The sequence below is a fragment of the Mustela nigripes genome, chromosome 4 (genome assembly GCF_022355385.1).
Source record: "Mustela nigripes isolate SB6536 chromosome 4, MUSNIG.SB6536, whole genome shotgun sequence".
In the NCBI taxonomy this organism is placed as follows: Eukaryota; Metazoa; Chordata; class Mammalia; order Carnivora; family Mustelidae; genus Mustela; species Mustela nigripes.
In genome coordinates, this window is record NC_081560.1 from 135,475,948 (window position 1) to 135,492,051 (window position 16,104).

The window sequence follows — 16,104 nt, forward strand, 5'->3', positions numbered from 1 at the left end:
CTGATAGGAAGCAAGACCTACAGCCTCTTTCAAGATTTCTCAGGATGGTGAACTTTCATTTCATGACTAAGGCAGTGACCTTGTGAAAATTTGCTAAAGGCCTGCTGAGGTGCAGTCACATCTGCCCAGATGTGACATGAAGGGTGTGATTGAAGAAAAGGAATTCACAGTCTTAAAATCGAAAAGTTTATGTCTTTCAAGTCTCCCACAGCTTAGAAGGACTTTTCAGTAAAACTACATTGATATGAACTGTATCCCTGGATATAGTACTTTTTATCTTTTAAAAGTTAATATTTCAAGAGGCCAAAATAACCCGTAATCCACTTGAAAGCAGCTGGAGCCTAGCAGATAGTCTGGGAGAAGCGAAAGAGACCATTGATGCAGAAACTCTGTGATGATTTCCAGACTGGGGCAGGTGCGGCTCCCAGGTGGGCGTGAGGGTGGCCGAGCCCTGAGCAGCCCCCAGCACCTGTGGGCATGGATAACCCTCCCTGGATTCTGGGGCGGGTCCTGGTCATTATTCTGGGCCACCTGACCCCCCACCTCCATCAATAGGAACTTTGCAGACAAGGCGGCTATTTGAGCGACCTTTGGTAAAGGCGTACGTGTGTGCGGTGTGTGTGGGGTCTGGGAGAAAAGGCGGCACTCAGTGTTCATCTCATGATGTAGACTGGGGCCCTCTCCCGGCTCCCAGCACCCCGGACCCCAGTCCTGTTTGGAGCAGGGGGCCTCTCCTGGGCTCCATGCACCACCGCCCAGACCCAGCTGCAGAGGCGAACTGGCGGGGTGGGGTGGGGGTGGGGGTGGGGAAGTGGATCCAGGCTCTTTCGGGACCAAAGGCAACTTTTTTCAACAAATGGCAAGGATTACCTCCTCCTGAAATAGATGTGGTGTTTATTCATGATTCGCCTCTTTAAATGCCGAGTTAATCTTACATCGTGGACGGTGATACTGACTTATTGGCTCCAGTTCACAAGGCTCCCTTTCAGGAGAGTTTGAAAGGCGTCCCGTTCTCAGGGCTGTAACTGTAGATGGCCATCGGAGGGCCAGCCCTACCGCCCTGACAGTTCTTATCTTCCCCTCTGATTTCTACCTGCAAAAAGGAAATCCTTCCTCATCCGGAGGACAGTGCCTATTGTAGCCTTCCCAGGACGGGTTTCCCCAAGCTGTTAAAAATTAGCAACCCTAGGTCAAGTTTCTGCTTCTCATTCTTCTCAAGGCTTATCCCAGACTTGGCATGATAATGATGAGTAAGGCAGCAGGAGCCCCGACATCTTTTCTGTGAATACCCATCACTATGGCATCCTAGCTTTGCAGCATTTTAAGGCACTGAAATAAAAGTCCAGCTGGTAGAGAATCCAGAAGATTTCCTGCAGCTCTTGGCAGGACAAACACTTCGCCCACAGCAGAAAATATGTGGAGGAAACCAGTGTCAAAAGCCCTTGACTAAGAAGTCTGACTGGAGATGTGTTTTGCCGCCGGTTACAGGAGACGCCCTAACAATGGCACGAACAAATGTTGGGTAGATTTGCCTCATGAAAAGAAGCTTGGGGGTTGGGGCGCCCCGGTGGCTCGGTTGGTTGGGCGGCTGCCTTCGGCTCGGGTCATGGTTCCAGGGTCCTGGGATCGAGCCCCGCATCGGGCTCTCAGCGGAGAGCCTGCTTCTCTCTCTCCCCATCTCCCTGCCACTCTGCTTACTTGTGCTCTCTCTCTAGCTGTCAAATAAACAAATAAAATATTAAAAAAAAGAAGAAGAAGAAGCTTGGGGGTAGGCAGCCTGGGGCCCGCACGGTGGCTCAACTAGGTGACCAGACACCTGGGCTTTTTACTCTCTTTCTGTTCCGCCTTCCTCAAAGAGTCGTCTTTTGACATCATGTTTGTCACCTAATGGTCACAAGATGGCTGCCTCCTCTTCAGGTTCCGTGCTGGAAGAGTCAAGAAGGAAAGGAAAAAAGATGAAGGCGGGGCTTTTCCTTGTGAGGTCTCTTCTAGCTGTGGCCCCTGCCTGCCTTATCCCAGGAACCGAAGTGATGTCGCATGCCCACTAGTTTTAAGAGAGGTTGGGAAATTGAGTGATACATTTTCCAACCTCTACACTGGAGGCAGACCATGACAAAGGTGACTGGGAATGTGTGTTGAATGTGTCAACCTATGGTATCTGCCACCAGGTGTCACAGTAAAATAGTACTGAAGAGAACAAAGCAGGGCTAGCCTAGGTTTTACCAACCTGAACGGTCGGTTGGGGAGAACGTCATGGGCAGGACTGGTGTCTGGTCACATAGGCTGTGGGGGTTGGGAAAAGAAAAGTCAGTATGTCATAGTCAGTACGTGGAGGTGGAGGACTTGAGCCTGGGTCAGCCTGACCAGTTGTAAGGCTCTCTTTATTATCCTGGGCTGTTGTGCTGCTGTGCAAATGTCTGCACGGCGGCATGTCTGACTCTTCTTATGATGGCCGTGCCCAGGCACCCACCAGCTTCTGAGAGTGGCATTCAGGAGGGGGACCTGGAGGGCACATGGGTGGTTCAGTGGGCTAAGCCTCTGCCTTCGGCTCAGGTCGTGATCTCAGGGTCCTGGGATCGAGCCCCACATCGAGCTCTCTGCTCAGTAGGGAGCCTGCTTCCCCCTCCATCTGAATGCCTCTCTGTCTACTTATCTCTGTCTAACAAATAAATAAATAAAATCTTAAAAAAAAAAAAAAAAAGGAGGGAGACCAGGAAGACAGTCCTAGTCCTACCAGATATAGCCCGCCTATTGGGTTATGATTGCCTCCAACTGTCGCTCTCCCATTAGAATCAGAGCCCCTTGAAGGCAAAGACTGTGTTCTGATCCCAGTTGTATTCCCAGGAACTGACATACAGTAGGTACTCAATAAATATTTGCTGGGTACGAAATGATTGCAGGACTGGACTGTGGTAACATCCCTGTATTAGGAGTACTAATGCTACTAATGCTATGCCAGGGTAGTGCTCATTCAGTGTTTCATAAGGAGACCCTGTGGGAAGGAGAACTCTGGCTGATGGGCTCAGAGAACAATTCAGGGGAGAGTCAAGTCAGCATCTGAGCCAGTCTTCGTGATCCTCAAACACGGGCCTGGGGAAGTGTGCTCTAGGTGGAGGAAACAGGGACAAATTTTCTCAGACTATGGAGAGAAGTCACAGCCAACGGGTAACACAAGGTTTTGGAGAAAGGAGATTGCAGCCAAGTATGAATGGGAAACATCGGCTTAAATAAACTCAATTATCCATCACAGGTCTCAGAGCCTTTAACAATGCTCCTGTGACTCCAGCCAGTGTTCTCAAACGCTCAGTCTCGGGACCTTTCCTTGTAGAGTCTTTCATGGAATGAGTGCCCCACAGAACACGTTTTGGGAAACACTGATCTAGCTCAGCCCCACATGTATAGACCAGGAAAACGGAGACTCAGAGAAGAGAGCTGGTTTAATCGGAGCCACAGAGCAGAACCTGGATTGGAACCACAATCATGTCCCTTGACTTCCGGTATAATGCTCATTCGTTACGTGAGGACTATGTATGCAAAGGACAGCTTCTTTGTTACAGGGACCTTTTTTAAAATTTATCTATTACTCAGACAACAACGTTGGTTTGTTGTTTGGCCCCCCGATTTTGTATGGTGGTATTTCTATTCATTTCCATGACTCTGAGCTGCCAGTCCCTGGCATTGTCGTGTGTGGCCTCCGGAATCTAGGAAAGAAGGTTCATCTTCAGTCAGTCCCAGGTTGGCCTCAAGGGCCAAGAAAAGGGATTCTGCACGGCCATTTTTAGGGACATGCAGGGCCGCTGCAGTTTAGACCTGTGCCTCCCTCCTCAGTTCTTCCTTGTCCCCCAGCCCTTACACCTGGTTGGTAGGCTGAATGGCACCCAAAGATGGCCACGTCCAAACCCCTGGAACCTGTGAATATGTTACCTTACGTGGCAAGCAAATGGGACTGTGCAGATGTAGTTCTGTTTTGGACTTGAGGAAGGTTATCCTGGATTACCTGGGAGGGCTGATCTAATCACCGGAGCCCTTAAAAGCAGAGAACTTTATCTGGCTAGAACCGAAGGGAAGCAACAGAAGGGCAAGTCGGAGAGAATCACAGCATAAAAAAGATCCCACGCTGTCTTTGAAGATGAAGGGGGCGACGTGACAAATACAGGTGGCTTTAAATTGCTGAGGAGAGGCTCCCTTCTGACAGCCATCAAGGGAACAGGGACTTGAGTCCTAAGTCCTACAACCACAAGGAACTGAATTCTGCCCAAAACATAAATAAGTGTGGAAGCTGACTCTCCTCCAGAGCCTCCAACGAGAGCCTGGGCCATGGGCCTGGAGCAGAGGAACAAGCGATCTATAGACTGTGAGATAATAAATTTGTGTTGTTTTAAGCCATTAAATTTATGGTAATTAATTTTGACAGCCTTAGAAAACGGACTCCGTTGGGGTAAAGTCATTAACATATCCAGAGTGGGGGTCTGAAAGGAAGAGAGGTTAGGGCAAGGGCACACAGGGCCTGGAGGGCTTTGGGGTCGAGGGACTGAGTTTTAGTGTTTTAAAAAAAACAGGCAGGGAGGCCTAGAGGGTGGGAGCACCTGCGTGGCTCAGTGGGTTAAGCGTCTGTCTTAGGCTCACGTCGTGATCCTGGGGTCCTGGGATAAAGCCTCACATCAGACTCCCTGCTCAGTGGAAGTCTGCTTCTCCGTCTCCCTCTGCTGCTTCCCCCACCCCCTGCATGTGCTCTCTCCCTCAAATAGAAAAAAACAGGGGCGCCTGGGTGGCTCAGTGGGTTGAAGCCTCTGCCTTCGGCTCAGGTCATGATCCCAGGGTCCTGGGATCGAGCCTCGCATCAGGTTCTCTGGTCAGCAGGGAGCCTGCTTCCTCTTCTCTCTCTGCCTGCCTCTTTGCCTACGTGTGATCTCTATCTGATAAACAAAAATCTTAAAAAAAAATAAATTAAAAAACAAAACAAAGCCAGCCGTTTTGAGTCATGTGCACCCTTTCCTCCTGGCCAGGTGTCCCCATAGCTCTACCCAGAATGAGAGTGGTGGTCAGGGGGAAGGCTGCTAGAGGCCAAAGGGCTCCCCGAAGTAGGGCCACTTCTGTGTCTTTTCTACGTCCTACGTTCTGTCTGACAACTGAATCATGGCGGCCCCTGTCATAAAGACCCAAAGCCTCTGCAATTCGGCTGATAGTGGTTATTCGTGACTATATCCCTCGAAAAGAAAGGGGCGACTAAGTTACTACCCCTGACAGGGCGAAGTGTGGTTATTACTGTGGTGTTGGAACAGCTCAGGCTCCCGAGCGAAGCCTTTTCAACAGAGGACATGTCCCAGAAGGGGAGGTGTGTGTCTAGGAGTTCAAAATAAACATCACTACGTTTGAGAAAGAATCCCAGCTTCCCTGGGTGATAACCCAACTACCCTCAGATCTAGAGCCAGTCTCTGCGGCTTTGGAACTCTTTTGTTTCTAAGTGCCAGGGAAAGTGTTTGCATGCTTTTATTTTACTAAAATAAAAGGGAGACACGGAGAGGGGCTTGGTTTTGCTGGCCTGAAATCTCTCTTTTTTGTTCCAATTTTGTTTGATTTTCTGAACCTATTTAAGGTTATAACACAATAGATCTAACTATTTCAAGCCATGGAGATTTCTGCACAGCATCTTATCTCTGATGAGATACACATTGCGACAAAATACTTGCATTTTTAAAAGTGCAGGATTAGTTTTAATGTTAAAGGAATCTGGAAATTCTGTCTTGGATAAAAGTACAGTTTAAAAATCAGAGAAGCTTCTTGGATTACTTAGAACAAAACATCCTTTTTTTTTTTTTTTTTTTTAATTTAAACTTGAGTGGATCTGCAGGCTGTTTTATTCATGCTCTATTGTCATCTCTAATGCACGTAGAAGATACCTTTCTCACAGTGTGATTCAGTACGGGCGCCGAAAAAAGACGGTCTCGGGTTTCGTGTGTGCAGGTAATTAGCTGACTTTGAGCTGCTCAGTTCAACTGTTTGAAGGTCAATAATGCATGAATTTCTGGCAGACTGTCTAGCACGGAGTCCATAAACTTGTATGGGGACTCAACATTTTTAGAGTAGAGAGAATTTTCTGTCTTGAATATGAAATAAGTAATGTTGGGATTCTTTTTGCCTGGAATTTAATTTTTATGGACACAAAAAAGTTCTGATGTGTTTTCCAAATTTGCAAAAAAAAGTCTTCTGTTTTGCATATTTGGTAGCACATTCTCTTAGGAACTTTGAAATCACATTCAAGTACCCCAAATCAAAATGTCAGAATTTAGATTCCTCACAGAGACCCTCTTGGAATTTGTGTGTCTTAAAAACGTAAGATAAGTGTTAATATTGCATGGTATTTAATTTTTTTCCTCTAAAGGTCGAGGTTTTTTGTGGTTTTTTAAAAAGATTTTATTTATTTATTTAACAGACAGAAATCACAAGTAGACAGAGAGGCAGGCAGAGAGAGAGAGGAAGGGAAGCAGGCTCCCTGCTGAGCAGAGAGCCTGACTCCAGTCATCCCAGGACCCTGGGATCATGACCCGAGCTTAAGGCAGAGGCCCAGTCCACTGAGCCACCCAGGCACCCCACGGTACAGTTTTTATATACAACTTTAATTGAGTCCTTGAAATTTAACTAGAGCATTGAATTATCAAAAGAAACTCCGTTTAGATAAAGATCATTTTTTCTTCGAAAGTTTTCTCAGTGGACAAAGCAAACACAGGATTGGGCCGAGCAGAATGCCTCTTGATTTGGGTTCTGCCTTTCTCCCCAGGGGTCTGGGATCGTGTGCTTTCTCTGCCTCTGGCTCTTTTCTCCCAAATGGTTAAGTTAGCAAACCTCACCCTCAGCTGTCTGATAACCTCTCAAAATGGGGAGCGAGTGTGTCGTTTGACCCCGGGTATTGTTCCCCTTGCGTTAGACCTTCCCTCGCGATGCTGGGACCGACCGCTGTCCCGCTTCTGTTGGCTTGTGCTCCCCATCCCACTACCCCGGGAAAATAACCTCACTGGGCTAGCTACTGTGCTGACACCAGTGCGCCCATTTATCAGAGGGCAAAGTTTAGGCTCCTGTAAGGTTACCAAAGCTTCCAACTGGTGATCTGTAACTGGCGGATTTAGGAGTCCAGTGGCCCCGGTAGAAGATTTCTCTAGTGCCACAGATCTGGGGGACAGTGTGCTTGGTCTACTCCATCTGCCTTCTGGGGTGTCTGGTGCAAGGCAGTCCGGCTGTGTCCGTATTTGTCATGAACATATCTCTTGATATTTGACCCCGGGGTAGGAGTATTTACATCTCAGGATTTGGCCAGGAAATGGCTCTTTTAGCCACTTTTCTTTGCTGATAGGAAACAGTCAAGATAGGGTATTCTTCTAGAGGCCTCCAGCGGGGGCGTATGGAGGAGGTCTTTGTGTCCTTGTCAAAGAAACCACCACCTTTTCCTCAGAGGAGGACTTTATTGACTCTGGGCTGTTGGTGGGCTCCTGTCACCAGCTCAGGAGCAAGCCACACTTTTAGAGTTGTGCTCCTATCAGCCAGGGGCTCTCTTGGCCACTGTTACAAGGCACCAGGGACAGGAATTGATCGCCCAGGCTTTATATGAATTTATAGCTTCACACAGGAGTCTGGTTCTTGTCACAGTTGTAGGATCTCGAGCTAGAAGAGGTCTGCTCTAGACTTGACTGGGGGTCAACAATCTTTGACAATTCAGAACTCCACGCTTCTACTTGCTGATTGGGGATCTATATACTACATACACTGAATTTGCCTTGCGCTGTTTTTTATTCTTCTCCCCAAAAGTGGGCTTTTAAAGAAAAATGGTTTTAAAACTCATCATAGAGGGGTGCCTAGGTGGTGCAGTGGGCTAAGCCTCTGCTTTCGGCTCAGGTCATGATCTTAGGGTCCTGGGATCGAGCCCCGCATCGGGCTCTCTGCTCAGCAGGGGACCTGCCTCCCCCTCTCTCTTTGCCTGCCTCTCTGACTACTTGTGATCTCTCTCTCTCTGCCAAATAAATAAATAAAATCTTAAAAAAAAAAAACCTCATCAGAATTTGGAAACTCAAAAAAAAAAAAAAAAAAAAAAGTAAATACCCACCAGATCCTTTGAGAGTACAGCAAGGTAAGCAACAAAAATCTTTGCAGAAAAGGTGGCATGAAATGTAGTAGGCACCAATATATACAGTCGGACTTTGTTGGTATTTCCGTCAAACCAGTCTTTCTGCCCAAATGCTTTTCCCATTTCTGCAGCACCCAAGAGTCCAAGACTGTGTAAACAGAGAGAACATTGTTGTGAACTGTTTGCTCTGGCATGCAGCCTCTCCTGGCCTCCCAGCCCCTCTACAGGTCAAAGGTCAAAAGTCAACAGCAGGCCCGGGCTTAAGGGTCCTCTTCAATTACTCCACAGTAATGGAGGATAAAGCCAAAGGACTGGCTTTCACTTACTGAGAAATCTGGTTACATCTATAAATGGGATCTTCTACACAGAAAGTTAATTTTTGGTGGAAAACTCTATTAAGGGTTATTGCATTCCAAAAATCCAAGGGCAAAAGTAACCAAGACAAAAAGAAAAAAAAAAAGATGGCTAGAGTGTGAACATGATTCCTGAGTCTATCACGGAAGTTCCCCATCAGGGTTCGCTCAGCTCTCTTGCACAAAAGAACCCTTGATGATTTACGCACCTGAAGAGGTCTCTTAGCAACGGCTGGGAAGGAAATGTACTGAGAAACTTGCTCTAGGCTTTGTTTAGAGGGAATGCCAAACCGGAGGTTAAATGCAATTTAACACGTTCTCTAAAATGCAGTGGACATGTTATTGTATTAATTTTAAGGAGCAGAAAAAGGCAATTTGGCTTCCTACTTGATTGTAGGTTTGTTTGCTCTTAAAATACTCATTCCCACACCGTGGTAGGAATTATGAATAACATTTCTGGGAGTGTTTTTGGATTTGGCAAGCAGTGTCAGGATTCTTTAAAAGAACTTGTTTGGGATTTTTAAAATGTAAGAAAAAACTTCTGCTGCTCATATTTCTGCTTGTTAAAAGTAGTGCTTTCTGAACAATCTATTTTCAGCTTTTATTTCGAATTGACTTTAGATGTATGGGAGATTGCAAAGAAATGTACAGGGATATCCCACGCATCCCTCGCACCAGACCTATGAAAAATCTGTTTTGACTATTTTTCCTATGAAAGGAGGAAATAAGCTTAAGAGTTGAGCTAAAAACTGGGCTGCTTCAGGTCTAGCCCAAAGGCACAGTGGAGACCTGAGTACTGGACCCATCCTCGGTGAAGCCTTCCTGTTTCATTTGCCCCAAAATGGGCGGCTACCGGCAGGGGGCGCGGCAGGCAGGGATGTCAGACGCTGAACTCTAGCCACTTCTCCCTGCCTTTAAATTCTTCCTCCCTACCCCATCGCAAAGTTCAAAGTGACTGCGTTTAGGGTAGGGGTCTATTGAGGTTGTGTAGTTGAACCACCGAAAACCTTTTTAGGTTTTGCCCTATGCTTCGCCGGGACTCTAACCCTTATCCCTCTAGGAGAGAACTTTCTCCACCCTCTTTGAATTAAGGACTTTTCGTCCACTTGAAGGTGGGGGACGGAGAGGAGGTAATTCAAGGTCACACAGAAGAAAAAAGTCACTTCTTAGATTGTTTTGGGAGACGAGGAAGAAGGTTATAAAAGTTTAAAGTCACTTATTTCAAATTAAGCACATAGAGTTATGTTAAAGAAGCACGGAACTATTTGAAATTGTACTTTTTCTGGTTGAGGAGGGAGATGAAAGAGAAGAAAGTAAATCCCAGATGTGGATGGAAAAAAGAAAGGCAAAGAGGGGCGTAAGAGAGGCAGAGGCTTATTACCCTTAGCTTAGAGGTAGACTTTCTAGAAGGATTTTGAGGTTTAGCTCAGCTAATGTCTCACTTGGACACTAAGTTTCATAATCCCACTCTCATCACTGCCCTTTGAAATACTGATTAGCCATTCAGCCTAGCTTCTCAGAATGCTGCAGGTATCCTGGTGTCCATCCAGTGGAATAGCCACAAGCACACAAGAGGAGATCCTAACCTCTGTGGCAGACAGCAGCTCTGGCCTGTGTTGTAACCTTCCAGCTCAGAGATGCCCCCGCCTGCCAGATACAGAAGCTTAAGCACACAGGGAAACAGACCAGTGTTATGTATAGCAAACTGCTTCTCAGTTTCCTTATGGAAGTCCTCTATCTTCATCTGATACAATAAATACTATGGGCCATTCACCAGCTCTGGCTACAACACTTGACACCTTGCCAGTCCTCACCACCTTCCTTCCCCCTCAACTAGTAAAATGTATTGGCTTTGCTGTCACTGGGCAAGTCACCTGCACAGTATAACCAAGTTTTCTCAATTCTTTGACTTCCCTTTGGCTACTCTTGACTCCCCATGCAGTCCCAGGGCCATGTTTGTTTGTTGAATGGTTAGCTACTTTAACACTGTGATTATCAACACCCTCACCCTCTTACCATTCCCAAGCAGACCTCACCTGGGAAGTTGTTAGAAACACAGAATCATGGACCCTCCTTCGGACCTTCTGAATCAGAATCCGCACATTAGCACTCCCTCCCCCACCCCACCCCAGTGACTCCCTTATCACATTAAAGTTTCAGAAGCACCTGGCCTCCCTGGCTCTCACCCTTTTCATTCCAGATTGTCACCTGCCACCAACCACACTCCACACTTCAATCATCTTGAGACTCAGGGCTCCTTCATAATCCATGTATTCATATATTTTTTTGAAATTTAGTACACTCCAGGAATGGCTCTTCAACCCCCCTTTCCACTCTTCAGCTCCTCACTTCTGTTTTTTTTTTCTCCTCCCATTCCTATCCTCTCTCTCCCTGCCTTAACTTTGCAGAGATCGAGGACCTTGCTGTGCTCATGTGTATTTCTTTCTATGCTTCGGTGGATTCCTGGTCTTCTACCCTCCTCTACTCTTTTCTCAGGTCCAGGTGAATTCATATCTTCCTTCCTTCCTCCTTTTTTTTTTTTTTTTTAGATTTTATTTATTTATTTGACAGAGAGAGAGAGATCACAAGTAGGCAAAGAGGCAGGCAGGGGGAGAGGGGGGAAAAAGTCTCCTTGCTGAGCAGAGAGCCCGATGTAGGGCTCGGTCCCAGGACCCTGTGACTATGACCTGAGCCGAAGGCAGAGGCTTAACTCACTGAGCCACCCAGGCGCCCCATCTTCCTTATTTCTAAGGCAGTTCTTCTACCTGTGCCTTTTGCACATTTTCCTATTCCTTGTCCTACGGGATCTTGTTGTCTTACTGGTCTTCTCTCTCTCCCGGAAACAGGTACATTATTTCCTCGAAGCCTTTTCTTTTGGATGCAAATGTGCAGAGCTCTTCTTTTAAGAAAATCACAATGTACACACACGTTCACATTCACTTGTTCCTGCTCCCTTCTGGTTTGTGTTCTGTTTCTCCTCTTTCAGAATCCGATTTTTCCAACAAATGGTATAGAACAGTGGTTTATAATTGGAGCAGTTTTGCCTCCATTCCCCCATCCCTTCTGGGGACGTTTGGCGATGTCTGGAAACTTGTTTGGTTGCTGCAACTGGGGGAGATGCTACCGGCATCTAGAAGTGGCAGAGACCAAGAACACTACTAAACACGCTGCAATGCACTCGACGACTCTGCACAACAAAGAATTATCTGGCTCGGCAGACCGTCTTGGTTTTCCTTTGATTTTCTTGGTTATCACACGGAAAATCCTATGTCCCAGGGAACCCCTCAGTCCTGAGCATACTGAGATGACTGGTCACTTTATATCTGGCCCCCAATGTCAAAAGTGCCAAAGTTAAGAAGCCTTGCTCTGGAAGGAGGATCCATTAACATTACCTTTTCCCTCACTTAACTCCCTTCCCTTCAGCCTGACATTTAGTTTCTGTGTTCTTTTCTATGAAAACAGTTCTCTTGAAAGACACCAGTGGTCACCTTTCAGTCAAGAAAGACAATGACTGGGGCACCTGGGTGGCTCAGTGGGTTAAAGCCTCTGCCTTTGGCTCAGGTCATGATCCCAGGGTCCTGGGGTCGAGTCCCTATCAGGCTCCTTGCTCAGTAGGGAGCCTGCTTCTCCCTCTGTCTGTCACTCTCCCTGCTTGTGCTCTCTCTCTCTCTCTGACAAATAAAATCTTAGGAAAAAAAATAATAAAATGGCCCTTTTCCTCCTCCCTCCACCTTTCTGATCCCTTTTAAGCATTTTGACACTGTTGTTTTACTATCATTTCAGAGCCTCTTTTTCTCACACTTTTGGTTCTCTACCTCCTACACCCATTATTGGGCCTTCTTGCTTTTGTGGGTCCCTATTTCTACTGTTTCTTAACTGTAGGTAGCCTCGCAGTTTAGTGTTTCTTGGCTGTCTTCCTATATCTCCTACTGAAGAACTTATGCCCTCCTCAGCTTCAGATCTTCTCTGTTTTAGTTGATTCTCAAATCTCTTTCCTGAGTCCTAGTCTTTCACTTCCAAGTAATTGAGTGATTCCCTTGGATGCTCAGCAGAATCTTAAACTCTAACATGAGTAACAGCAGGTTAAGAACATTTATTTAAGGGACGCCTGGGTGGCTCAGTTGGTTAAGCAGCTGCCTTCGGCTCAGGTCATGATCCCGGTGTCCTGGGATCGAGTCCCGCATTGGGCTCCTTGCTCAGCAGGGAGCCTGCTTCTCCCTCTGCCTCTGCCTGCTATTCTGTCTGCCTGTGCTCGCTCTCTCTCCCTCTCTCTCTCTGACAAATAAATAAAATCTTTAAAAAAAAAAAAAAAGAACATTTATTTAAGATGTTGGCAAGGAGGAGGCACCTGGGGGGCTCAGTCCTTAAGCATCTGCCTTCCGCTCAAGTACAGATCCCAGAGTCCTGGGATCTAGTCTCATGTCAGGCTCCCTGCTCAGTGGGAAGCCTGCTTCTCCCTCTCTCACTCCCCCAGCTTGTGTTCCCTCTCTAGCTGTCACTCTGTCAAATAACTAAATAAAAATCTTAAAAAAAAAAAAAAAAGACATTGGCAAGGAGGAAAGACAATACAGTCTGGCTTACATTTCTTTTCTTTTTTTTTTTTTTTAAGATTTTATTTATTTATTTGACAGACAGAGATCACAAGTAGGCAGAGAGGCAGGCAGAGAGAGAGGGGGAAACAGGCTCCCCGCTGAGCAGAGAGCCCCATGTAGGGCTCTATCCCAGGACCCTGAGACCATGACCTGAGCTGAAGGCAGAGGCTTTAACCCACTGAGCCACCCAGGCGCCCCCTAGCTTACATTTCTGATCCGTCTTCAACTTTGGTGTGATAATAACTCTTAAACTCTATCCAACCAGGATAACTCTATTCGTGCTTTTATATACCTTGTGCTTTCCTCTTTCCATGGTTTTGCTCTGTCTTCGTGCTTTTGGAAAATTTTTTTGACCTTTCCTTCTTCAAATCTTCCTAATCATTCCAACCAGGAAAATGTGGAATGGGGCACCTGGGTGACTCAGTGGGTTAAGCCTCTGCCTTCAGCTCAGGTCATGATCTCAGGGTCCTGGGATTGAGCCCCTCATTGGGCTCTCTGCTCATCAGGGAGCCTGCTTCTCCCTCTCTCTCTCTCTCTGCCTGCCTCTCTGCCTGCTTGTGATCTCTGTCAAATAAATAAATAAAATCTTTTTTAAAATATGGAATGATGAAAATGCTGGATTAGGAGTCAGAAGACCTGTTTTTGTCACTTCACTTGCTTTCTGACCTTGGGACAATTACTTGAGCTTTCTATGGATTGTGTGTGTGTGTATGTATGTATATATATGTATATATGTATACATATGTGTGTGTGTGTCTTAAGATTTTATTTATTTGACAGAGAGAGACAGCAAGAGGGGGAAAACAAGCAGGGGGAGTAGGAGAGGGAGAGAGGGAGATGCAGGCTTTTTGCTGAGCAAGGAGCCTGATAAAGGGCTCCATCCTAGGACCCCGGGACCATGACCTGAGCCAAAGGCACCCACTTAACCGACTGAGTCACCCAGGCACCCCTATGGCTTTCTTTATTTTAAGTAAAGAAATGGGAATTCCATCCCGGCCTGCCTCAGAAATCTAATATGATTTTTAAAAAGTGCTTCGAAATGTATGAATTACCATGTAAGCATTGTCTGACCTAAACTCTGATAGCACTTTGTGACTTTCATCCGGAAATTTACTGCCTCTTGCATGTAAAGTACTGACAAATTCTACAAACTTCTTAAAAACTAGGGGGCCCGAATGTAAGCCTTTTTCTTTTGTGCTTTCTACCATTGTTCCTGTTATCAGATTGGGAGGAAGAACCGATGAGAAAAATAGTAATGCCACGTGCCATTCAGTTTTTATTGGGGCGCTGGGTAGCTCAGTGTTTAAATCCTCTGCCTTCGGCTCCAGTCATGGTCTCAGGGTCCTGGGATGGAGCCCCACATCAGGCTCTCTGCTCAGCGGGGAACCTGCTTCCTCCCCTCTCTCTGCCTGCATCTCTGCCTACTTGTGATCTCTGCCTGTCAAATAAATAAATTTAAAAATCTTTTAAAAAAAAACAACAAAAAACTAGGGGGCCCGAATGTAAGCCTTTTTCTTCTATGCTTTCTACCATTGTTCCTGTTATCAGATTGGGAGGAAGAACCGATGAGAAAAATAGTAATGCCACGTGCCATTCAGTTTTTTTTTTTTTTTTTAAAGATTTTATTTATTTATTTGACAGAGAGAGATGACAAGTAGATGGAGAGAGAGGCAGGCAGAGAGAGAGAGGGAAGCAGGCTCCCTGCTGAGCAGAGAGCCCGATATGGGACTTGATCCCAGGACCCTGAGATCGTGACCTGAGCCGAAGGCAGCGGCTTAAACCACTGAGCCACCCAGGCGCCCAGCCATTCAGTTTTTATTGTTGGTTCACTAATCCCAAATAGTTTTTACTATAAATGTTATCACCTTTCCTTATTTTTTTTAACCTCCAATTTAGGTGATGTCTTCCCCGTACAAATGAATCCAATAGCTCAATCTCAGTTTGTACCTTTGGCTGAAGTTCTTTGCTGTGCTGTGTCTGATCTGAATGCTGCCCAGACCATGGTGACCCAGGAATCCCTGTTGGAGCATTTGAAGCAACACTACCCAGGTAGCGTGACCAGTTTTCTCTATTAGTTCCTGGCCTGCTTTCTGTTTATAAATCCTCTTAAATAAACTGGGAGATAGCCACTTTTTTTTTTTTTTCTCTAGTGTAGAACCTTGTATTAGAGCCCTGCTGGGAGAAGGCCTGCATCAATGAATTTGATAAGGGCATTTCTTTTACTTTCTAGATGAACTTTTGCAAAAACAATGCCTATGGCCATAAGCAAATCATACCATAGAAAGGAATACAAAACAAAAAAAGAAAAAAAATTCCTCTTCTTCCCCACCATCCCTTTCTTCCACTGCCACTTCCCAGAGGTGACAGCTTCTACTGTTTATCTTTTCCTGCGTATACTTTCCTAAAAGGTATTTGAGCATATGTATTTAAAAAAAAAAAATAACATACATTAGATCCTTCTTTACATTCTGTCTGTACCTTGCCTAAGTTAAAAAAATATTTTGGTGGGGGCGCCTGGGTGCCTAGTTACTTAAGCGCCCAACTCTTGATTTTGGCTCAGGTTATGATCTCAGGGTTGCGAGATGGAGCCCTGAGTTGAGCCCTGCATCAGGCTCCAAGCTCAGTGGGAGGTCTCCTTGAGATTCTCTCTCTCCCTCTGCTCCTCCCACCCACCTCGTGCACGCGCACTCTCTCTCAAATAAATAAATCTTTTTTTAAATTAACATATAACATGTTATTTGCCCCAGGGGTACAGGACTGTGAATCATCAGGCTTACACAATTCACAGCACTCAGCATAACACATACCTTCCCCAGTGTCCATAAACCAGCCATCCTATCCTTCCCACCCATCCCCCAGCAACCCTCAGTTTGTTTCCTGAGATTAAGAGTCTCTTATGGTTTGTCTCCTTCCCCAGTTCTATCTTTTTTCATTTTTTCCCTCCCTATTCCCAGACCCAATAAATAAATCTTTATTATTTTTTTAAGATTTTATTTATTTATTTGACAGAGAGATCACAAGGCAGAGAGGCAGGCAGAGAGAC

At 45.9% G+C, this 16,104-nt stretch overlaps 1 protein-coding gene across 3 annotated transcripts in view; it reads left to right on the plus strand.

Moving 5' to 3' along the window:
• The window catches only part of STOX1 (storkhead box 1), a 58,680-nt gene that overhangs the window by 31,007 nt on the left and 11,569 nt on the right, over positions 1–16,104 (plus strand). For 2 of the 3 annotated variants that reach the window (XM_059397584.1, XM_059397582.1), the window contains exon 2: positions 14,958–15,110. In XM_059397584.1, coding sequence (XP_059253567.1) covers positions 14,958–15,110 — 153 coding nt within the window. Of the gene's footprint in view, positions 1–5,894; positions 5,965–14,957; positions 15,111–16,104 lie in introns of those variants that run through there. The other variant, XM_059397583.1, reaches the window with a different exon arrangement.